General features: G+C 36.1%; 1 protein-coding gene across 1 annotated transcript in view; it reads left to right on the top strand.

Annotated features, from left to right (window-relative positions):
- The window catches only part of LOC104538580 (regulator of G-protein signaling 7-like), a gene marked incomplete at both ends in the record, with an annotated part of 59,433 nt that overhangs the window by 11,441 nt on the left and 23,124 nt on the right, over positions 1–24,868 (top strand). The window contains one exon of the mRNA XM_010181830.1: positions 20,777–20,827. Coding sequence (XP_010180132.1) covers positions 20,777–20,827 — 51 coding nt within the window. The remainder of the gene's footprint in view (positions 1–20,776; positions 20,828–24,868) is intronic.

The raw sequence follows: 24,868 nt of genomic DNA, 5'->3' as shown, positions 1-24,868 counted from the left end.
CCTGCTGTGCATCGTGCCATTTTGCTTCCCACACAGCATCTGTCTCTCTTTGCCATAAGGATGGAAGATCTCGGTGGGAATGCTCTTGGTTTACTTGCTTTCCCTGCTAGGGAAGATCGTTGGAGTATGTGCTGCTTCCCTGCTTTGCTCCACAGAGCAAGGGTGTTGACCACAGTAGGAAATGGGCAGAGCTGTTGCAACGAGTGTTGGGAAGTCAGAAAGTACAGGCTGGCAACTCTGGTGTCTGAGGAACAGAGCAGAAACCCAGGACTTTTCAGGAATCCAGGTAGATGGCACTAAAAAATTACTTACTTCAGTTATTGGCAGGAAGGAGGACATAGACATCGTGACATCTCAAGTAGTGGAATCAAACTAATCGGAAAGCACTTAGAATACTAAAGAAAAAAAAAAGAAAAGAGGAAAATGAAATTAGTATTGAACTCCCCTCCCCGTGCCCACATTTTGTAGGATAATAGTTTTTATTATAAGGCCTTGTAGTTCTTGAGTGTATGAGCAGGCAAGTGGGACTGATGGGTGTTTAATGAGTGTTTCACTGTTAAAATAATGTAATGTCTATGAAGGATTTGAGTTGTTGCTGAGAATTTGGTTCCATTGTATCATATGAAAAACTAGACATGGGATATTTGTAGCAGATAATTCAGTCACCTCAGCCCTTCTGAAATATTTACCTTTTGAAGGATTTTGACATAGTCTTTTGAAAATAAAAAAGCTGTTTGTAAAATAGTATATATTTTTTGACAGACCTAAAGAAGGATCTGTAACCTTTTGTACTACAACAGCTATCTATGTAGTTTTGTCATACAAACACCAGCAAGGTATATGCATTTCAGGTATTTCAGGACACCCATTTGGATCTCAATTTAGCCATCAGTGCATGCAAATATTCCTTTTATGTATTGAATTGTCACAAATTGCATGGGAGTTAGCCATTTAAATCTGCTGCCCAGCTTTCTCACTTGGGTTCTAAATATGTAACAGGCTTGTGGAAAATACTGAGAAGATGGTCAATGATTAGGTTGTATTTTTCTTTTTCTTCAGAGCCAAATTTGAAATCTGTATGTGCATGTGGGGATTCTTATGGATATCTGATGCCAGAATTTTTGCCTTTAAGCTGTTATAAGTGAGGTGGCTAAAATGTGGAAATACTTTCTAGACCTATAGAAAGACTCTATAGATTCTACTTTTTTTATCAAGACTATGTTCCTGTAAGTTTTGGGCTGACTTGTTATGGAAGGAAAGACTTGCAGATCTTAAACAAAATAAGTATATAGTAATATGCCCAGTTGTTGCCTGAACTACTTTATTTCTAGAACAGGGAATATTTTATGAATAAAGGCATGGGGAAAATCCTGGCCATTAATAGTTTGTTTACATAAATTCTGCCTTCTGCTTTTCTTCCCACCCCTTTATCCTCTCCTGGTTTTTTAAATTGCTTTCAGTAGTTATCATTTCAAGATGAATTCTCCTTGATTCCATACTCTTCAGAGAAAAAAATTCTTTGTTCTCTATTCACTCATTTTTTGAGTAGTAGTATTTTTGTGTTACTACTGTCTGAATTCTAAAGTGGGTGTTTTTAAACAATTTTATCAAGTTCTTTCATACTTATAAAGGCATCTATTCAATAGGTCAAATCAGAATTCTGGCTTAACGAAAGGTGGAGGTGGAGTGACTCATCTCTTTTGTTTTTGTGCCCGGGGTCAAATACAGTTTTACAGAAATAATTAGGCCTCACGTGTTACCTACATCTTTTCAGAATGTTGATATATCATCTAAAAAAATCTATCATGAGTTCTAAAATGAGAAGCCACAAAGACAATGGTCAGCATTTGGAGATGGACCCCAGCTGCTCTGCTTGTGCTATGGTTTGGTTGCTCTGCGCTGAAAGTAGATAGAAAATATGGTTGTTACAAAGAACATCATGTTTCAGGGACATGATTTAGAAGTGGGTACGGTAGAGTTAGATAATGGTTGGACTTGATGATCTTAAAGGTCTTTTCCAACCACAACGATTGTGTGATTCTGTGATGTCATTAAAGCAGAATTTAGAAGGATAATCTTGATTTTGTTTCATGCTTACATGGAAGCTCCTGGCAGTCATGATGTCCCCAAGCTCTGGACCATTTAAAGGCCAGTAATTGAGTCTATTGTTCCAGAAAATGTGTGGAAAATTGGTCATAGGAGCAATTTACTCTCCTAGGAAAGTTGCCGAAACTAAGTAGGATAATGCAGCTTGTTTCACTTTTTTTCTCTAGGTCTTAAAAATACATTTCTTCATGTTAAAAAAAAAAAAGAGAAAAAAAGTGGGATATCCATCTTTGTCTATGTTTCAGTCATAGCTCTTTTCTCCTTTGGGCAGCCATGCAAGGCTGATACTGAGCAGATACCATTTAGCAATGGTTATCCTGAGCTCTGTCAGATCGGCATGGGTTGTTTACTTCCATTTTGATGTAGCTGAGATTTAGGACACTGCTTATAAATTGTATCTACAATGGGTTCTGCAGATGAGTTCTGCAAATTAGTCTCAATTAGCAAAACTCTCCTCTTATTCTGAGAGATGATGTGCCATGTATAATCCAACCAGTCACCTAATTTGTTTTGGATTTAGGCTGATATAACTACATATCTGATGATGCTTAAGCCTGTTATTTCTAATAATTAATGATGGCCTGTAAAATTAAATTAAAAAAAAGCATCTGAAGAACTTTATACAGCGACAGCTATATTAAAATGGAATTGTGTATCAGGCAGAAGAAAACCTTATAGGGCAGCTAATGAGCCATGAAACACATGCTATTGTAGCAGGCTAGAGGTATACCATTTTTAGAGAAATACTAAAACTGAGGATAAAGTGAACATCAAATACCTTTGGAAAATGTATTTTAGTAGAGCCAAGATGAATTGATAGAGTAATAAATTTAAGCTAGCATGCTAACTGGAAAGTCCCAAGTGAGAAACAGAGCACCTCCTACATTTTAGGAAAGGGAAAGGGACTTGTGATCTCTCAGTTACAGGCAAGAATTGCAGCAGACCCCTGAACAGACAGTGAGCTGGGAAGACAGAAGGCAGAATTTAAGATTTTTAATGAGAAAGAAAAGCATTATGAGGCACTATTAGTTTAATGGCTCCAAACTGCTTGAAGATTTTCACTTTTTGATCAAAGGCATTGCATGCTTTTGGAAACAGTATCTGAATTATTTGGGAATAGTAATTATTCATTGAGGGATCAGAAAATAGGGAATACCTTGCGCAAAGAACATAAATTATTTAATGTGGAATGAGTGATTAGGCTGTTTGAGTTATGCCTATCCGGGACGAGGTGTGTGTCTAGACATTGGTTTCTTTCTCTGTGATAATCTTAACTAGACCATAAGAATGACCAATCTACGTAAATTGCTTTGGAAAAGAATCTGACACATGCATACTGTTGTCCATTTACACTCGTACTGCAACTCCCATTTCCATCCCCCCTGCACCGCAGGGCAAAGAGGGGGAGGTGAAGGAACCGGGAACAAAATTGAGCCCGGGAAGAAGGGAGGGGTGCCAGGAAGGTGTTTGACTTTAAGATCTGTTTGCATCTGTGTGTGTTCTACTCTGATCTTATTGGTAACAAATTAAAACTGTTTTGTTTTTCTCTCTATGATGAGTCTGTCTTTTGCCCATGGCCATTTAGGTGGTGAGAAGCCCTCCCAGTCCTTATTTTGTCTAGCCCCCTTTTTGGGGCATCGTGGTGCTCAGTTGTGCACTGGGCCTAAACCATGACAATTTGTGATTAGAGAATCACTGAATTTAAATGCTGTATTGTTGTTACGAGCTATCCAAACAGGACATTTAATTTAGAAAAAGCAGCAAACAAATAAAGGGGAAACTGCACCGATCACAAGCAGGAGTTCTTAAGTTTTGCATTAGCTGCAGCAAGCATATAAACAGGCAGAATATGTAGCAAAAAGAAAAACGGAATATATTAGTTGTAATATTTGCAGTAGATATCCTCAGTCAGCTGAAACTCTTCTCAGATCAACATATCTGTCAAATAAAAAGGAGACTAAAGCCCTGTATCTCAGATCTAATAAAGATTTGGATCAGTACTGGAAACCTTGTTGGAACTATCTTTTCTATTATTTTTGGAAGGAAAAGGTTCTTCTTGCTGACATAATTTAAAAAGCAAAATATGCTTTTAATCTGTCATGAGTATGGACTTGAAAAGAAAGAAGCAGAAACAGAGAAATGCTAAATAACAAATTTTACCTTAAATCAGAAGTGTTTTTTTCACAGGGCTTTACTATTTCCAATACTCAATTTTTCTCCTGTGAAATGAAGACTGCAATTATAGTACTAATAGAAGGAATAGATGCATTTGAAATATTTGTATACACAGAAAAATACTTAAAAACCTTTTACAGGAAGAAAAACTTTAGTAAATTCTGTACAGATTTGTCTAGATCTTTCTTTGCTTAGAATCTAAGTAAATCACTGCACTGAATATATACCTCAGCACTGATATAGGAAGTATGTGTCTCAGCATCTATTAAAAACAAGACTAGCTTTTATGGTCATATGTCTGAAACTATTAATTGTCTACAAATGAGACAGCACCCAGCAAGTTCCGAGACAGCCAAAAAAAGGCCACACACCCACATCATCGGATCAGGACCTGTGCTGCTGCTACTCTGTTCAAGGAGATGGGTGCAAAAATATGAGTACACCTCTTAGGATCTGGGGTTTCACCTTGGGTTTCAAAGGTGTTTTCTCTTTGTCTGCAAGTTCTTTATGGTTTCCGGATGAGGGTGTTTATTAACAGTGTCAAGCCTAGCATCAAAGGGTACAGGATGGCCTTTAATGACAATGTGTAACTGCAAAATAAGCCTTTTTTTTTTGCATGCAATTATCTGTATAATACAGCAGATTGAGTGTATTTTGCACTTTGAAAAATGGAAAGGATGTGGTAGGAACTAAAGTACAAGGAAAGAATAATCAGTATTATATACGTGCTATATTTTTCTCACGACTTTTGTGTCTGGCAGATACTTAGGGTAAAATATGGTTAAAGCACAATAAAAAGAGAGAAAGTGCCTGAAATTAAGCTCTTTTCACTTTCATTCAGTTTATATTGCCCCTCACCTGCTTAAATAACATCATGAAAAGAAAAACCTGGCAAAACAGTGCAATGACAGAAACTTTTGCGCAAAGTAGAATCAAAATGTTATGGACTAGGACAGTATTTGACATCAGCATACTAAAAATGAGTATAGAAAATGAGGACTAGTGGGTGCAAACTAGCCAGATATATTTCATCAACACAGGCTTTATTTTGAATCAAAATAAGTCAAATGTTGCTATTCAAAATGCTACCTCAAGAAAACAAACCCAGAAATTTAAATTTTAAAAAGAGTGGTACAATTAAGTAGTAAGACACAAGAAATCATGTCTTAGTGTGAGATAATCTATAGCTCAAGGGCATTGTTACCTAGGTAGCATGCTGGCTTGCAGTGCCAAAAGCTTTGGAGACTCTTATTGAGGTTAATAAAATGACAAGTAGGACAGAGAAAAGAATAAGGAGTTGGCTACACAGGACAGCTACAAGCAGTCCTTAGCTGAAGCGTTTAAGACCAATTAACAACAAAGGAGTAAATTTATGAGAACAAAATGAGTTATGGGAGAGCAGAACGTTTAAGGAGTGCTGTAGAATATGAATATATTCATTTGCAACATGTTAACTCTAGAAGGTTAAGTAAACAATATTTTTTTTAAAAAAAGGTCTTTTAAGTTGTCCTAGCAGAACAAAAGATAATGCATATATAGGCTATAATGACAAATACCATTGCTTCATGCTGTGTAGCACGAATGGGCAAATTCACTTTCAAGTGTTTTCAAGCTATATTTAAAAGGAATACAGCCTAAGCAGGCTCTTAAAATCTCTTTCCTTTAAGGAAAATGGATAAAATGCAATGGAATAAAACAAAATAAATGCTAAGATTAATAAAAAATGCAACAAAACCAGAACTAACTTATCTTATGCCCGGTCACCAATGCAAATGATATGAAGAGTTTCATAGGAAATAAAATCAAGAACAAGCCTGCTTTGAAGCCCATGCCTGAATTCAGCATGTTAAACATTGACCTAGATCTTGCATGGCTTTTGTAAATGAATAGACTGATGCCGATTCATTATTAAAGAAGTACTTGTGATAGCTAGTTCAGCACTCTAAAAACCAGTAAGTTATTATGACTAAATCTTCCCCACTTGAAGTGACATGAAAATTTGCCTGTCATTCTTTAATTACATTTATTCAATATTTTTAATATAGTACTCCTTTTGTAAATGCACCGAAAAGAAGAAGAAAGAGCAAAGCACCTTTGGTCTTTCTAGTGTTGTCTAAAGCATATTATCATAACCTAGGGCTTATAAGTGGGACTTGGATTTTCATTGACTTGGTTGTTGTCGCTTTGTGACAGTAGGCTACCTGTCTGGCATTTCCAGTCACTACTCCCATAGCTATAAAATGAACCATGTCTTTGTCAGGGTAGTACCAGGGGAGTTAACGTTGCTAAAGTTTTTTCACACACCATTGTGCAAATTGTAAATCAAATGAATTATTTTCTGTAATTATTTTCTGGGCACTTTGTAAAATTTTTTATCTTTTGGAGATACACTCACTTTAAACAGTGCATCTTCTGGGACAAAGTAAGTATCACTGCCTATTTGCCTTGCTGAAAGGCTTTTTTGATCAATGATCATTTATCTGACATGTTGTATCCCTTGTATCCCTATAGATAACCAGATTTGGAGCGGGTGACCACATCAGTCAAAACCAAGGTCCTTCAAATAGCACATCCTTCATAGGATAGCATAGCCTGTTGTCCTACTTGTTTGGGCTTTTCTTTCTTTTTTGCCTTGTTTTTGGTCACCTAACTGGCATCTAGGACATTCCCTGTCCAGTGCACCAGAGATCTGTCCACCCTCGGCTTCTCTGGGTGCAGGAAAGAGGGAGCACAGCTGCCAGGTGGTTCTACTGGTTTTTATGTACATGACCTCACTTAAAGGCATTTGTCTAGTTTTCCTTGTGGAGGCATAAATTGTGCCTCAGACAAGGGAAGTCTTTTTGATGAAGGGAGGAAATATCACATTTTTAATGCCTCTGGTGAAGCAAACTTGTTTCATGTCAAAGTAGCCTCAATGCTGCTGCTTTATAGATGGTGAGAGTTGTGATGATGTCCATTTTAGAGCATGGCTGCTTCAGCTCGTATAACACAAGAACCAGGTTGACAGACATTCAGAGCGTCTTCCTGAACAACATGAAGATTTGTAGTCTTGTTTTTGTATATTCGTTTCACCTGTCAGGGGTAGCAAAGGTTCAGCTGAGGATAAAAAAGTACAGTACTGCATAGTGAAGTTCTTTCTGTGTTTGAAGTAAAATACTTCTAGATATTTATGGCTTCTGTTCAGTTTTGCACACATAACATCTTAGAAAGAATAAAGAAGTAAGCTTTAAGTTTCTTAAGCAACTTCAGATTGCAGTTTTTTTGTTGTGAGTCTCAACATATGTCATAGTTGAGAAGAATCCAAAACATATTTCAGTATTTGAGTCAACCACTTCCTGAAACTGTGTTGGTTTGAAACATTTGAAACATTTTTAGTGATCAGAGTGTAGTTACTTTGGGTTTTCCCATAGCAACTAAAGCAGAGAACATTTTTTTAATATTCCCTTTGATTTCACTGTGAATAAATAGAAATTACTCTTAAGCATAGCACCAGAATGAAAAATATACCTGAAATAAAAGCTTTAAAAGGCATAAGTCAAAGCTACTGAAATACTAAGTTCAATTTTACACTTATTTTCATAACTATACCTTTTAGATCTTCTAGAGTTCCTAGATGTTTTCATCCCCACTGTACATAACTCATTCTGTGAAAACCGATATAGTAGTTACAGTTACAGGAGTTGTGATTTTAGAAATACATTTTCCAAATTATATTTGCTATCTAAAATTGCAAAAAGTGTTAGCTTTCCAAGGCTCATCCATTTTCTTTACTACATGGTAGGAGGAGAGATGACTCATCATCAATAGAGAGGCATGATATGAGCTCAGCAGAGCTAACACTGCTATAGTTGTAGTGTTTATATTGCATGATAAGAATATCTTTGAATTTAGTTTAGGTTAAAATGTAAGCAGCATGTTATTAAAGATATACAGTGAAATAAAAATTTTGACTCATTCTGATAGAGTTAATAATTGACAAAGTAACACCTTAAGAGAAAAAGACAGATTATATTGCCCTTTATTCTCTTTTTATTTTGTCTCTTTTGTCTAAAACTATCAATTGACTTTCCCTGAGTGCTCAGTGTAGCAGATCCTACAGCACTGTCCTTGGGTCTTGTCAAAGAGATGAGACCATCATAGCATAGTGAAGCACATCCATCTTAGTTTTCTTCAAGCCTTCTACATCTGCTTAATTTAGAAGAATTATAAGAGCCTTTCTGATGCTTTACATGACAAATCAGTTTTCTACTGGGAAATGTTTTCACAACCACACTGTTTCATGAGATTTTTTTTGACGTTGTCATTATCTGGAAGTACTGAAATACTGCATTTTGATTTTATAGTTTTATTATTATACTTCTGTTAGAAGCTGTCTTATGAGTCAGAAAGATGAAGATGATTTTGTTTGTTTTACAGTAAAAAAAGTCTTTACCCCTGTTGAATTAAACATTTTGATAGCATTAAAGGAAAATATTTTGGAATTTTCCAGTTTTTGCACAGGTTTGATGTTTGGCTTTAGAGTTTCACTTCACAACAAAATGAAGTTTGAGAGCCTCAGAATTTGCTGCAGGGTAGAAACTCTGGTGTCTAATCTGTTCTGTTGTGATTTGTGAAACATCCTTCTGAGGATATGCATTTGGCCAAGGAAGCTCAGAGAACAAAGATGTCGGGGGCCATATTGAGCAACTACAGAATATGATCAACACAGAGAATCTTCATTACCCAGTTAATTGTTGCATCAGAAATGCTGGTTGTAGGGTCCTTAGCAGAGGGACTTGCTGTTTCAGTGTGTCTGAATAGCAATTCAATAGCAATAAGGTGGTTCCATACTGAAATTACTGAATTACCAAACTGCAGAGTAGCTTCTGCCTCTGCCAGAACTTCTGCCTTCTCTGATATGCTTGGCTTGATGATTGTCATATTTACTAAGACTAGAGTACAGTAAGTTCAGGCAGCACTAAAGGATTGCATGTATGTATTTGCTTTATATGTAGCAAGAATTACTTGTGGGTGCTTCATCTTAACCTGTGCTCAGAGCTGTAATTTTCCTCTATTTTCCCAGTGCACACATGTTCTTGTTTGATAAAGAAGTTGTCTGTCTCTGTTAACTTACTTGCTATAAAGAAGAAAACACTAACTAGTGAGTGCATCTCTCATAAGGCAAGCTGAATGGCGATTTTGAACATGCAACAAGGAAAAATTACTGAAATCTAAAAGTATATTGACAATGGTAGAATTCTGTTGCTTTCCTTCCCTGAGTGACAGTCATTTCAAGAAGCATAACTTGGAGGGCAGCCTCAATACTACTATTAAGAAATATTAAAATAAAAGTTTTAAAGTTGAATTGGTAGGTCTTTTTAAATATACTCGCCTAAATTAATAAAAAAACACTTTCTATTAAAAAAAACCAGTGGTGTATAAACATATTCAACAGCAATTACTAAAAACAATGGAAAGTCTGTGTTCCAGAAATATCGGTGGTCCAAGGCATACTCTTTACGAAGTCAATAAAAGATAAGAGCTAGTGAATTTGAGATGAACAAAGTCTTCTGACTGTTCCTGGCTGGTTTGAATTGCTGCCATGTTTGTGTGCTGCTAGAGGCTGGTGAGCTCTCAAGAGGCACAAAACAGATGAGTGGAAGTCCTAGTCCAAGAACTTTACAGAAGAGGGTTCACAACATTGCAAATTGTCGCTGTGAATGCCATGCCATCCACAGCAGTGTGCTTCACTGAGCCAGTGGAAGGGGTCAGCAATGCCCGTTTGGCAGCAGTAAGGGCAGCAACATGACAGGTATGAGGAAACAAAGGAGGCTATGTGTAAGCATGAGCCTGTATTCCTGTCCTTGGGACATTATTTGTTGACAACAGTGCCATGGCAGGCATTTATTGGAATATTTGTATTCGACAGGAGCTGATTTCTATGCGGGGTTAAATAGAATTAGCATAACAGAAAGGAGGACTAAAACAGCCTGGTGTATACTTAGTTTCTAGCTATAAACCTGCCTCACAGAAAGTGAAGCAGAAATTGGAAGGGGAGAATCTGTGTAAGTCTTCCTTTCTAGGTGACATATCTATCCTCTTTTGCATCATGAAAAACTCTTACCAGTCATATTACAGCTACTCCCTTTCCTCTGTATTTTGGAAAGGAGAGTGGCTCCATTCCCAGGCTATGGAACCATGGGAAGTATTCTGCCTGCTGCCATCATTGGGCTATTTATTAGTCCAGGCACAAGTACCCTTTGCTGCTCTCCATCGATTTTATCGAATAGGATACCAGAGAATTGTAGTAACAGCTGTTGTCAGATTGAATAGGCTATAATTATTTAATGGAAAAATACTTTAAATTTTTAAATGTTGTGGTTTTTTTGTCTTTCCTGTTGCAGTAGAGGGCTGCTAGCCTTATTTGTTAATCTATCCATTAGTTAATTTTAGCTCTTTTCAGGATGTAAGAAGGTTCAGCAAGAACATGTTCTTGCCACACCTCTGCTTGCCTTCTCATTCTCAACCTTGGGACCACATTGTATTTCAACAGCACAACTCTTATCTGACTGACGGACTCTTTACTCTCTCGAGAGTCTCAACACAGGAGTTATGTCTGCCTTCATCTTCCACTAGTAAGCAGCAGTCCTGGTACTGGATACCTATTTTCTTTATATTTCTTTACTGATCCTGTCTTTATTTTCCCAAGGGAGGGTATACCATCAATTCCCGAGCCTGCAGTCTATGGTTAAGAGGAAATGGTAGCCATCAACAGTTTTACATCAAATACTGGTCTTAAAGTATTACATGGAGAGGTAGGCCAAAATACAAATAAATTGCTGTGTACAGAGGCTGGGAAGCAGAGCAGCAGAACTGGTTTGGATAGGTACATGAATGGTTGTGTATACTTGTTCCTTTATGGAGAGTTTTTTTACATCTTGCTACTATTTATTCTTACTCTGATAATGTAAACAGCAGACACAACGGGTGCTAAAGGTGATATTTACGTCACTGCACACTCCTAGGCAACAGTATGAACTTAATGTTTCTCTGCATCTTGTGAAAATGGAAAAAAAGAATGAGCTCCAGCCTCATCCTCACAAAGAGCTTCTGTACTCACGAGTCTGAGTTATAAAAGACCCATCCTTTGGTCACAGTAAGAGACTGTCCATTCTCAACTGTTTCATCCAAATGAAATAAAACATTTAAATGTTTAGTGAAATAACATGAAGAATAGAATGCAGGCTCCAGGACATGTGGTATTATTTATTACACTAATACCTACAGAGGTCAATCTTTTCAAAACACTTCTCTGTTCTCTAGCCCCCGAAATCCACAGCACAGTATGGGGAATTATTATCTTTACTACAGAGATAAATACAAGCCCTGTCACCTACCGAAGGTCATTGTTCAGTATAATGTCTTTTTTTGTTATTCCTCTACCTGATAATGGATGTCTGAAAATTAATCTCTCCTGCAAGTACTTCCCAGGAGCCAGTGGATTAGTGTATCAACCAGTAGCTCTGGACAAAATGAACACGAGGATCAGGATGGCAGAAGACAGGAGGTTTTTGCAGAGGTCATTACTTTGTCCAGGCTCCAAGAGACATTACTAAAATGGAGAAATTAGTGATGGTCCTATGGTCATTACCAGAAGCTGATACTGGTGGAAAGCAAAATTCTTTGCTTCTGAGATGCGTTTGGTTAATATAGTACCAAGTTACTTGTAAAAACAGAAAGACTGCTTTTGAATTCCTATAAAATGTCATAGACAAAAAGACAGTACTAGCTACAAGGCTGCAATCAGTATCCCTCAAATGCTAATGTGAATGTCCCTGGGGAAGGACAGAGCAAAGGAGTGAACTTGGTAAACTAAAATGTAGAGGGATTTCTTTTCTCTAAGTTTTACTTCTCAGTTTGCTAAGTTTTCTTTGATTGGCAGAGGCGTAATTTATGCAATGGCTGGCATATATACTGACGTATATGAGCATATAGTGTACTTCAATTTTCAATTTTAGACAGAAATGCTGTACTTATTATGAATGGTATGATTAAGTTTATTTTAAACCCAAGAGCTGTTGATTGCATATTATATTGATAGTTCATATCTATTTAAAGTTTTTATAAGTCTCCATTGATGGATAAATCATGTTAGAGAATTTCAATTGTCAGCACAACCTCCATTTCGATTAATCTTTGGGATTTATCCTCAGGAGCTAATAGATTTTGCCTTTATTGTGACAAAAAGCTTGAGGTGCATATATAAAGAACTACCATGAGAAGAACCATGAGATTTTTATTTCTTTGAGAACAGACCCAGTCATATCTGCTTCAGACAGTCATGCAGCACAATTATTGACATTTAGAATAAATTAATTGATAATGTCTGAATAGAGATGAAAGACTGCAAATGAAAAATATGCTAAGTTTGGTAGAAGTATCGAGTTGAAAGAAAGAGCAGTTTTATTTCTAATGCAGTTCATCCCATGCTGTATGGTGTAAATGATTTTTATTATGCCAAGCAATTGAGCATAATAAAGTCTTGAAACAATCCCATATTTTGGTAAAAGCTGAATGGGATTAGATTTTCAGTCAGGCTCAAGCTCCAAAGTATAGGTACTTACAGTTTGAATAACTTAATTTCTTTTTCTTTTTGAAAATGTAGCCCTGCGGCAGATCTTTGAAGTGTAAACTCTGAGACATACCAGTATTAAAATAATCATGGATCTGGAGGAAATAGCACAAAAGCATCTGACACAGCTTAATCAAAAATAGAAATTCATTTGAACTTTCTGTGTTCTATTGAATATTAAAACATTTCATATTTCAAATAGGAAAAAAGAAGTCTTGAGTGAAGTTCAGATCAGAGTCAATCACATTTCTGGTGTAACACTTGAATATTAGGATTAAGGATGAAAGTTTCTACTCAGCTTCAGGAAAATTTCTTATACCTTATATTTTGTATTTATTACTATTAACTGAAAAATAACTGAATGGTGTTGCAAGCCATAGAACAGTGAGACCTATGTGTTAAAAAATAAAGACACTAAAACCCCCAGATGACTAATTTGGCCAAAGTGGTTTTTTTTCTGCAAATCCTTGGCATTTTGTCATGAAACTTGTGTTTGAGGGATTTCTTTTATAGCCTGTGCCCCCACCCTGGGTAGTATCTCTGAAGATAAGCATTTTGTGCAACTGTTATGTTGTAGAAGCTCTTTTATTGAGTTGAGGTTTCCCATTGGAGATGTTTCCATAGCTGCGAGAGTGGCTGGCTAATGAGCAAATTCTTGAGGAACTTCTGGGTTCTTGATATCCAATCCTGCAACTTGTATCAGGAGTTTCTGCAGAGCATCACATTATGCTGATGTAGATACCATCACTAAATCTTTCTGAAGGATGCAGTTTAGTCAAAATAACTAAATTAAATAGTTTGGGTTATTCAGGAAATCTGTGACGATCAAAAGGGTTTTTTTGGACATCAGTTTTCAGAGTCTTAAGCGTAGAGCACAGTGAGAGCATGAGTCACTGAAAGCGTGTTTTGAAATAGCAATGGTAGAAAAACCGATTTTCAAACCAGCTGTATAAATTAACTCTTATTGTGTAGGAACACTTTGTAAGGAAGGAAGCACTTGGACATTGTTGCTGGGCAAATGTCAAAACTGTAACTCACTGTGTCTTCACTGACTTTCTTGCTGGAGCCAAAGTCACGTCAAATCATATATGATTTATATTTTTATAGCTATTAACCCTGAGTTAGGATTTCAGGATTTTTCCCTGTGAAAATCGTCCATGAATGTGAAGTGCCTAGCAAAAATTACATTGCTGCCTCACTTCGTTCCATTGCCATCTGTGTGTGGGTGTCTTTGGGGGGCAGTATGGCAAGAATTAGAAGAACTGTTTCAAAAGGAAAATAACATATTTCTTAGAGATATTGAAGTGGAAATATGAAAAAAATACAGAGTTACTTGAAGAAATAGCATGGTGAAGACTTCTGCAAAGCCTGTTTGTTGAACTTGGAGGCTGTGTTTTTACACTCTATTTTCAAACCGATAATGTAAAAAAATAAGGAAGTAAAACTGTTTATTGCTGCAGAGATAATCTCAGACAGCTTTTACTGTGTTGGAAAGATTATCAAAGTGCAACTTGCAGACACTGACTGATATGTGTATGAGAGAATTAACACTTTTGGCTAATAGTGATATGCAATTTTCTAAAAACTAAGAGGGCAGAAGCTGCAGTATGTGACGACAATGCTACGGAAAGTTGGTGAGGTTGCTTTGGATAGTGCCACTGCTACTTTCATGAATATTTTTTCCTTGCTTGGCTTTCTTTTCAAGACACTGTAATTGTGAAATCTGCAGAAACACTGTAAGTAGTATCTCCAACTAAATACTCTGTGTCCATCTTCACTGAAAAAAACCCAAAAGAAATTGTTGCAGTTTACTATATTGTTTTAAAACTAGAAAACTGTAATTACTGTTGTGCTTGAGTACTTTCATTAAAATATTTCATATTGTCTGTACAGTTAGTATTATTCAGATGAGATTTTAAAACCTGCAATTGAGTACAAACTTCCTTGAGTTGTAACTGGACTCAAAAAAATATGCAGTCCACCTTCAATTATAATAAGTCAAAAGATGAGGTTTTGCATTTGTTTTCTTCAGTAATTTTCAAAGCAAGTGATAGAAATAGGTGTGTGAAAGTTGAGATGTAAATTTCCTTAATCAATCTGCATTTTGATCAATGATGTATTTCTTTTAAAAGTCAACCCATTTAAATAGTAAAGGTCAGTAGGATGAATACGTAAATGCAATCAACAATGTATTCAAATGATCACAGTTTCATCTCTGTTGCCACTCATGGTAAACAATTATACCAGATTAGGTCTATAAATTTATTTTCCATTAACCTAGTAGAATAGAGAAAAGAAAGAGAAAACTGTTAAATAAGAAGGCAAGATGAAAAGCAGTTCAGTCAGTATGAAATGAATCCAAATCAATTTGTAACCAACTTCTGAAATGAAGAATTAGGCAATCAATGCACTTCTGAATACATTTTCTCTTAGACTGAAACCCAATGCAGCTTAGTACTGACCAGAGCCATATTTTATGGGGAAATAACTTCTTGTTTCTTTAAGCACTATCACAACCCCAGTCTCAGAGTGGAGCCTCCACACCCTTCTGTCTTTCACCTTTCTAGTACAAAGTGCACAGCACTACCAAGTGTCTGATATAAACCTTCTCTTTGCTCAACTACAATAGACATAGGGAAAAAATAAGCTGGATACTCCAGTATGGATTCAAATATGTTTTTCTATAAGTATACAGAAAGATAATACAGTTATTGCTTTTCTTCCCTCTGCCCTGAAATATGCGGTACTTGATTTCTTTCAAATGTATGCATGCAGAATTCATACACAAACTGTGCTTCTGTGAGAAAGTAAAGAAGCTGCAAAATATCTGTGCTGCTATAAGAGCGACAACATATGCCATGGTCTGTGACCATGAAATCTTCAGGGAAAATCCAGATCATCTTGTCCGATTCACCAGTGAAAGCCCTTTCTTGCAGAGTCCAACTCGCTGTTAGAGAGTTATTTTTGTGAGAAAACAGCCAGTGCTGAAAACCTGATAGGCCACCGGCCTTTACAGTCTTCCTGCTTATCTGATCCAGTTTCTGTGTCTCCAGTATCTGAATCAGTAGTGAGAAACTGCATGTGGTATTTTTTTCAGGCACTCATGACTAAGGATTTTGAAGTATGTATCAGTGACAAAACTTAATTTCCTGATGTATCACCGTGAAGTAGTGTGACAAAGCAATGGTGTTGAGGACAGGAATCAGAATAACACATCTCCCTCCTCTCCCAATGAAAAAAAAAAGGAAATGATGGAAATAGAGGACTCTTCCCTTACTAATTTAGTAACACTCCTGTTTCTTAAATTTAGAAACTGGTGCTTTGTAGTGTGAAGTTTATGAAGTTTTCCCTACTGTGAGTTGTCCTGTACCGTATTCTCCAGGTTCTCAAGACAGGGTGGTGGTGAAGTGCTGAAGGTGACCCAGCCAACCAAGGGGCTCCCACGAGTGTAAATACTGTAAATACTCTGAGGTCCACGACTGAGAAAAAATGAATAGATTTTAGTTACTAAACCAAGATACTAGCAGTAAGAGAGTATTTGTTTGCAAGGCTGAACCTGTCTCCTTACAAAATATGAAATCCCTAAGATAAGTTTTTCATTGGTCTTGTGGTTTGTGAATTGATTAATACTATATGCTTTCCTGCAACTTGAATTTTCTTCAGCTAAATATATTTGCTAATTTTTAAAAAGATAGAGCATTTTGAATTTTGATTTTAATTTTCTTGTGAAGAAGTACTATTATATCTTTTTGTTGTCAGATAGAGGCTTACATGGCTCATTGCATCTATGCATAGCAAAAATGGATCTACGATTCCCATGAAATTTCCTATGGTTCAGAATCAACACCTTTTTGAAATGTTCTCTATAAAGACTTTTTTAAAATAAGGGTTTTGTTCTTGAGAGCTAACTTTAGCATTGCCCTGTCCTTTATGATTTTGACTTGGAAATTAGCATTGCAGAGTTCAGAGACCACACTTTCCTCAAAAATATTTTCTTAAGATGCTGTGATAGCTTCAGCAACTGCTATTTTTGGACCATTTCATTTAAAATTAGTAACTTGTTGAGTTTTCATCAAGTACACTTTGTAAAGAACACATTTGAGTATTTTCTGTTTTTCTATGAATGTAGACATTTTTGCCTCTTTCTTTAAAAAGTTGAAAGTCTCTCATATTTTTCAACTTGAGGAAGATCTTATGAATTTTATTGTCTTTATCTGGATAGGTAGATATCTGGCATTTAAGGAATCTCACTGTTGACTCTAAGTCTCTGAGTTTAAAAAAGAACTTTTTTTGAATGTTTTCTGCTTGCACTAGCTTTAGTTTGTTGTTACAAATGATCACTTTGCCTTGTCCATTTTTATTTGCTATGGGACTTGGCATGATTGAGAGTTCTTCTGGGCTTTCAAAATTCAGTTGGCAATTTAACTTTGGTCTTCTGCACCTTACAGATCCAACAACCAGCTTGCCTTTTGACTGTCTTCTGGAAGTGAGGCAGGGAGACTTGAAAAATGTTATTATTGGAGGTTTTTTAATCATACTTTACCAGTGAATGGAACATTAAACAGTACAGAAAAAATTACTCTGACATGGCAGACATCATCTATTTGAATTGCTGAAGTTTTCAGGAAAGTCCAATACTAAGCATAGTTCCATAGAACTGATATTGTCTGCCTAGCTTTTCTTTTTGATATATTCCTGGTCATAATACGGATTCGTGATTGGAGGTTAAAGATGTTTTATCCTATAAGTATTGGTTCTTGTTTACAAATAATGAAATCTGTAATCTTTTTCATCCTAATTCTTGAATCATGATTCCTGTAGATGTTAAGTGTGGCATATGAAAAATGTCATTATTTTGCTGGTCACCAGATTTTCAAAGCTAGGATTCACAGGAAATACTGTTTTCCTGTAAAACATTCACTTGTCTTACTGCCTTATTCTTTTCCTGAGATAAGAAATTATAGTAATGAGAAACACATTTGCATGAGTAATAAACCTTAGAAAAGGGCATAGGAATAATTAAATGAAATAATTTTGTTGAGTAGACTTTAAAAGAAGCAGCTAACAAACCACACAGCAAGGTATTCAAGAGAATATATTTATTATTCTTTTTAGGACTAGAGTTGGACACAGGATCTCCCAAAGGAGTATGAACTGATAAATTTCTCACTTGTGATATGACAAATTACTTGCAACTTTGCTTTACTTGAATAGCCTTCACACTCAAAGGAGAGTGTTCATGTTAATATTTATTCATTTGGGCTTTTGTCATTGAAGTCATGCAACTGAAATCATTGGAGCGTTCAAATGTGATAGCTGGCTTAAACTGCTCTTCAGGCTTTCGGGTACCAGGGGAATGGCTTCAGTGTAAAATGTGAATAAAGTGGTAATGATCTTACAGAATCAGGTGATGCAGTTGTCAGGAAATCCCGTTTCCCACTATTATTTATAATAAGCCAGAAGACAGTGTAACATATGGAGGTGAAATTTTTGATGTGGAGACCACATAGACAAATGTAGTTGAGGACTGAGGAATATGGTGTGTCACTGCAAGGAAGTTTTCCAAAAAGTTAAAGAGGAAAGAGGTATTTGAAGGTGAAAGAAAAAGAATAGAAAATTCCTTCTCATATGGTACCTGAGAGATTTGAAGGAAGTCAAAGTTAAGAATCAGTATTCAAAAGTGTCATGTTGTTTTTCTAATTACTTTTTCCTCTACACTTTGAGAATTTAGGAAAATATATATTTAGGGCTGACTAATTTCTTAAGTCAGCTGACATGAAAGTACAGCTGGGCTTGAAATTGTGTCATTGAAGTCTATGAATCTTTATCTTATACTAAGCTAAAATTCATTCTTCAATGTCAGCCTCATTAAGTTCATATGTATGAATAAAGGACAGAAATTGTATTTATAAAAATGCATTAAAGTAGAATATTTTTACATAGGAATAAACATCTAAAACATTTCGTACAGATCCAACAGCACGCAAAGCTGAATTCCTTCATTTAAGGAATAATTCGGTAAATGCTATGAGAAATGGTGCGACTGGAGTTTAATATCTATCAAAATTTAGGCATGTAACAGTAAGGAAAATCTTACAACCAAAAAGATGGTTGTAAAATCTCCATGGTTTTCATTGATATGTGATCAATTTAGTAACGTGCACACACATGAAAAGTTATGTTATAATCAACTTTATAAAATAGATTACAAAGCTATTCACCAAGTGTTGTAAAATAGAAGCAACAAAATTATGTTATTTACAATAAGAGAGTAAGGAAAAATAAATTTTCTTTCTTCTTTGAAATACTTTTAATATACATCATATTCATTGCCTTTGAATGGTGAAAGGAAATGATGCACTGTGGAAAATACAAGAAGTCTGAATCAAGGGAATTGACAGGGGAAATCTCCTCTGTGTTTTAATGTTTTGTATCATTGTCCATTCATGATATTTTATTGTTTTGAATTGTTTGGTATTTGCGTAGGTTGTGTAGATTTTTATTATCTTTTTAAATTGAATGTTTATGAAAGAATAATATTATTATCTCTGCCGAGAAATGGATGAGCAACTTAAATATTGGTTCTCTAAGGAAGTATTATGTGACATATCTTTCTGTTATGTTTCTTGTCTGAAATGGAGACGATGCAACCTTCATGAAATGCATAGAACATGCACATGACCTCCCCAGTGTTCGAGTATATTTTCCCCTTAAGCTGATTTGGTTATTTAAAATTTTTTACATTGTAGAATCATAGAACCATTAAGGTTGGGAAGGCCTCTAAGATCATCAAGTCCAACTGTCAACCCAAAACCACTGTGTCAGCCATGTCCCGAAGTGCCAGGAATGTGTTTGTCTTTCATTTGCAGAACTGCTTCATGATTTATTTTGTAATACGTATTCACAATGGGTGAAGTCCAGCTGTAGCTTACAGTCTGAAAAACAAGACTGGCTTCAGCTTGTGATTTGGCACATGGAGTGTAAAGTGTGATAGGAAGTGCTTAGCCAAGAGCAGCAGAGGGGATTAGGAATTAGGACGTGGAGTTGGAAGGATAGTCAGAGTGAAAGACAGCGGGGAGTTTGGTGTCAGAGGTGTTAAGAGGGGATCAATAACATGGGCCATTAAAATAAGGATGGGGAATTGATTAAAAAGCAATGGTTAGTCAGTAAATGAAGGGATACAGAAGAAGACTAGATTGGCAAAGAAAGTGCTTTAGCACCGGGAGAATAATGAATTCTGTCAAAAGCTTAGCCACAAGGTGGAGTTTGAATCATTGGTAGTACACCTTTAAGTATTTGAATATGCTTTTACTACTAGCCAATGGAAAGGGTTGAAAGTCAGTACAGCAGAAGTGACAGTTGAAGATAATAAAATCAGAAGGCAAAGGTAAACACAAAATGAAGCTTCTGAGAAGAGTTCATAATGCCATGTATTAGTCCCAAGGAGGTTTTTAAGCCTCTAGCATGGCCTGCAGCATATACTTCATATATTGCATAATCACAGTGTGTTTTGAATATCCTTTTAATAGGCTTCATTTGCAAACTAATTTGGAAGGTGGGAAAAACTTAGTATTAATTTAATAAAATGCTTTTCTATGTACATTTTGCAATAGTGTGATTTTCTGAAATGTGGGCTATTATCATACCTTTAATGCACTTCTGTTACATTTTATAAGGCTTGACCTAAAGAAAGAAGTGAATGGTATGTTTCATTTGCTAAAGTTGTAGAGAAACTAAAAAAAAAATAGAATTATCTAGTTGATTCTACACAAACTGAGCAAAAAATGTAGATCTCTTACATGATAGAACAATATTAATTTGCCTAAGGAACTGAAGAATAGGAAGAGAAATCTCACTAATCTGAAAATGTTGTTTTGTTTCTAGGTTCAGACATTGTTCAATGGTTAACGAAGAACTTATCTATAGAAGACCCAGGTAATTTACCTTTTTTCATGTCTGAAAGTACTAGTTTGTCTTTTTAAGTGACTGGACCTGTCTTTGGCAAAGTCAACCCATCACATCCATTTCATTGGAGCAGGTACCAGGAAACAAGATGATGTCCAAGAATGAAAATGATAGCTCCTTTAACTAGTAGAAAATTAGTTTAAGTTCTATTTCATGAGGAATTTACTTAGTGTCATACTAAATAGTTCATTAAACACGTGCTGTTTTCTTAACAGAATTTTTTAATATATAAAAAATAAATAGAATTAATAAAACATGATCTTACTGTTACCGGGAGCTGCATTTCTGTTCTTAAGTTTGAACACTTTTATAGCATCTTGGATGGAAAATGAACTGTAAATAAAGTCAGTGCAGTGAGGAAGAACAGTTCATTTCTTGATCGGCTGGGTCAGAGTGTGGAAGTAAGACTTTTATTCCAGACTTTGCCACAGGTTTCTCATGTGGCCAGCAGCAAATGCAGTTTAGTGCATATCTGATATTGATTTCCTTCATTTCCAGGATTCATGTTACATGATCTGAAATATTCTAGAAAGGAATGATTTCTAGTAGAAAGTGCTGAATGGCAGAAATAAAATATTTGGTGGATGTTCTTATTATCTTTTGGTTAGGGGAAAGATAATCTTCCATCTTTAAAGAATTATAAAAAATACTCCATTTCAGACTTTTGGGAATGGAATTTATGGTGGGGTTTGTTGGTTTGGTTGGTTGGTTTTTAAATTTAAAAATGTATTTTTCTGTCACATTAGGGATGGAAGTTGTAGAATTCCAGCAAAAAGTGTGCTTAAAAAGTGTGTTTAAAAATTGTGAGTTGGATAATGAGGAGCTATTAGAATTACATAATTTTGAAGTAGCTGGTTCACAACTTATCTGGTGTGTTATTTGAAAGAGATCACTAATTGCTTTCAGTTTTGTGTAACTTTACACAGTGTCATGTTTGCTTACTGAAGATGAAGTAGAGGTTGCAAGAAACCCATGTGTGATACTGTATTTCTCAGTTGTCAGCTACCTAACACTCACCTATCTATATTTATCAGGGCTTGAAAGATTGCCATTCTATGTTTATTTGATACAGAAGCTGAACCTTTTATTTGTCAAACCAGAACTGCAATGATGGGATAGGCTGTCATTCAGATTAGCTGATTGTTGCGAAATTTGGAATAGAAGAAACCTTAAACTAAATGGAAAACATGGTTCCCTATGTTGATATCCAATTAAAATTAAACAAACACACAAACTACTAACATATGTAACCAGAACACCACAGTAATTTAATTTAAGCTGGGTTTTATCCTCTCAGATTGCATGTGTGGAAAAAACTATCCACAAAGACAAAAATGTCTCATGTGCGTTGGTCCTAGTCCAAAATCAGCTTTCTGGAGCTAGCTGGATGCAGATCTCCAGAAAGTCAACTGCCCTAAATGCTACCTTTGGTAGCACTCAGAATTGTCTGATAACAAGGAACCTGATAGATGGTGAGCAAGACCTACTCATGTGACAAAACTCCTGAAAATATTGTTTTTTTCTCTGTGTAACTTTTTGTACCAGTTCTAGACAAGACAATCAAGAACTTCCTGTGGAAAAGTCCTAAATTTCAGTGAACTGTTGTAACCATAATTTCCATTTCCAATATCTTCTGTCTACTTTTCAACAGTGTGTCAGGGTTTTGCTATGGCTGCCTTTTAAAACTCCCCCTTGGGGTCCTATTACAAAGCTCTTGTGAAGCTATGCAATTTTGTGATGCAGAAATAAATAATGGCTGTGATTGCTCTGAAAGCTATCATCTCTGTCTAATTCTGATATCAGCAACACATCTGTAAGAGCAACATAAAGTATACCTTGATTTGCGTATTTTAAGAGTATATTCTACTCTGTCCAAAAAATAAAACAACTATTTGCGCACCACATCTTTAGTAAAGCGAAGAACTAGTAAGAAGGAAGTAGCACTACCTTACATTTAAAAAATAAAAAAAATCAGTCACATTTTGTAGTGTATTTTTTTTTCCTTTGTTTTGCAAGGGGAATACAACTTCAATACTATTTAAGTGGGAACACAGAAGGCTGCCTTACGGATAGTGGGAGAACAAAAGGCAGGAGAAAGCCTGGCAGCAACATTTGCTTTCATTGTGTTAATAAGTGTAAAGCTATTATCTTGAAACTGCAATTTTGAGTAAAAAAATAGTCACAAGTATAAATTGTAGTCAAAAAACCCCTGCACATATTTCATAAATGGAAAATAATTTTCTGTGGAAGATTTGAAAGATTTTGGTTTGCTGCAATAAATCTCCATCAAGACAATAAGCTGGGGATGATGGTTGGATTCTGCTAAATTATAGCAGATTTGCAGTTATTTCAGTGGAGGAGAGTAGAGCTTGTGCCCAGAATAGATGTGCGCAATGTACAGTTGCTATTATATTATTTGCTTTTCAATCTGTACTTTTAAAATGTTTGTGTTTCAGCCTACACCTCATCTGTAAAATTTTAAGGAACAGAAATTATCTAAGTTATTTTTAATATAGAAGTTTAATTCAGTCATAAAAATAAGCCTGATCTCAGCCTAAAAAAAAACCAATTAACTGAGTTTACAGAATTGCAAGGGCTTGTGGTTTGGCGCTCAGGCATGTGTTTGTTGAATTGACCATTACAGGGTAGGTGCTGACTCTTCGCTGATGGTGCCAATTACTCTTAATGCGGAAAATCTACTCTGTTTTTCTATGTTGTGTTTTTCTTTTTTAAAGTGATGATTATTGCTGTGAAATGTACCAGACTTGACCACAATAAAGACTGAAGTCCTTTTAATCCTTAGGGGCAAAATTAGGACAAAAAGGGTAGATGAGCTGATTTAAAAGTGTCAGCTGAAACTGCCAAGAGACTAATTCTGTACTTGGTTCTTGCCCTGTTTTCTTCGATGCCCTTTGGCCAGACACTTGATTTCTCTATTCCGTAGCATTCCAACATGCTAATGGTAAATCTTGCTGTTGTCTTTTTCTGGGGAGAAACACCAGTCTCAGTCTTCAAGTATTTTCCTAATGAAATGTGTTATGCACAAAAACACATTTAATCCTTGTCAGCTCACAAAGAATTTCTGTCTAGGTGGCTCAGAGCCTTTAAGAGTTGATGTGTTAAGCCATCATTCCCTTGTTCCTTTACAGTACCTTTGCTGCTGAGTGCTCCTTATTTAAGTTGCTCATATTTGCAAAGCCAGTTGAATTTGGCTGAAGGTACTTCACTGTTGGATGGTTACTCTGGCAAAGCCACAATGCTGCAGCCAGCTCCAGAATGCGCAGCCTTCGCATGCAACTTGCCTTGGTCCAGCTCATTTGGGCAGTCTGTTGGAGTTTGCTGCTGCTCTTGAACATCAGGAACTACACTAAAGTCAAATATGTATGACTAAATCAAACTTTGTAAGTTGTAAAACAAGGCAGTACCTTGAAACAGACACACTCCTGTGATTTTTCAACATCAGTTCTTGCCTCTAATAAATTTTTTACTGCACCGATGTAGCTAATTTCTAGCTAGATGCCCAGCAGCAACCATGTAAACTGTAGTCCCTGATCTAGTGCAATAAAAATGGAGGACTCAGTAGCACAACATCTGTTTGTATTTCTTCCACCTTTCCTTCTTTTCCTTTGTAGTAAAATATCTCTTGAGCAGCTGCTTTATTAATAATGACCTTGATAATACACACTATTTGCTCTAAAGAGTTAAAGGAAAGATATTAGGGTTTGTATTTGAGTTTACAAAAGTGTACTTGAAAAAGTGGTCAGCTCTGAGTTATTCCTATCCCTTTCCCCATGCATACGCAGTAAGGTAGCAGCAAAGAATAGGAGCCAGACGAGATGTTCTATACCATTGCCGTTTGGGAGACAGCACCAGGCAGCTGCAAGTGAAGGGAAGGTTGTTCCAGGGTTTGCTAATGGAGAAAAGAGCTTCTTATGAAAAGGAAGAAAGAAGGGAATGGAAAGGTCATGCCTATGTTTGCAGTCTTTGCATTAATGAAAACTTGTGGAAATA

Source organism: Mesitornis unicolor, unplaced genomic scaffold (assembly GCF_000695765.1).
Source record: "Mesitornis unicolor isolate BGI_N332 unplaced genomic scaffold, ASM69576v1 scaffold12203, whole genome shotgun sequence".
NCBI classification, from domain to species: domain Eukaryota; kingdom Metazoa; phylum Chordata; class Aves; order Mesitornithiformes; family Mesitornithidae; genus Mesitornis; species Mesitornis unicolor.
The sequence above is the reverse complement of the archived record's forward strand: the minus strand, read 5'-3'. Positions and strand labels throughout refer to the sequence as shown.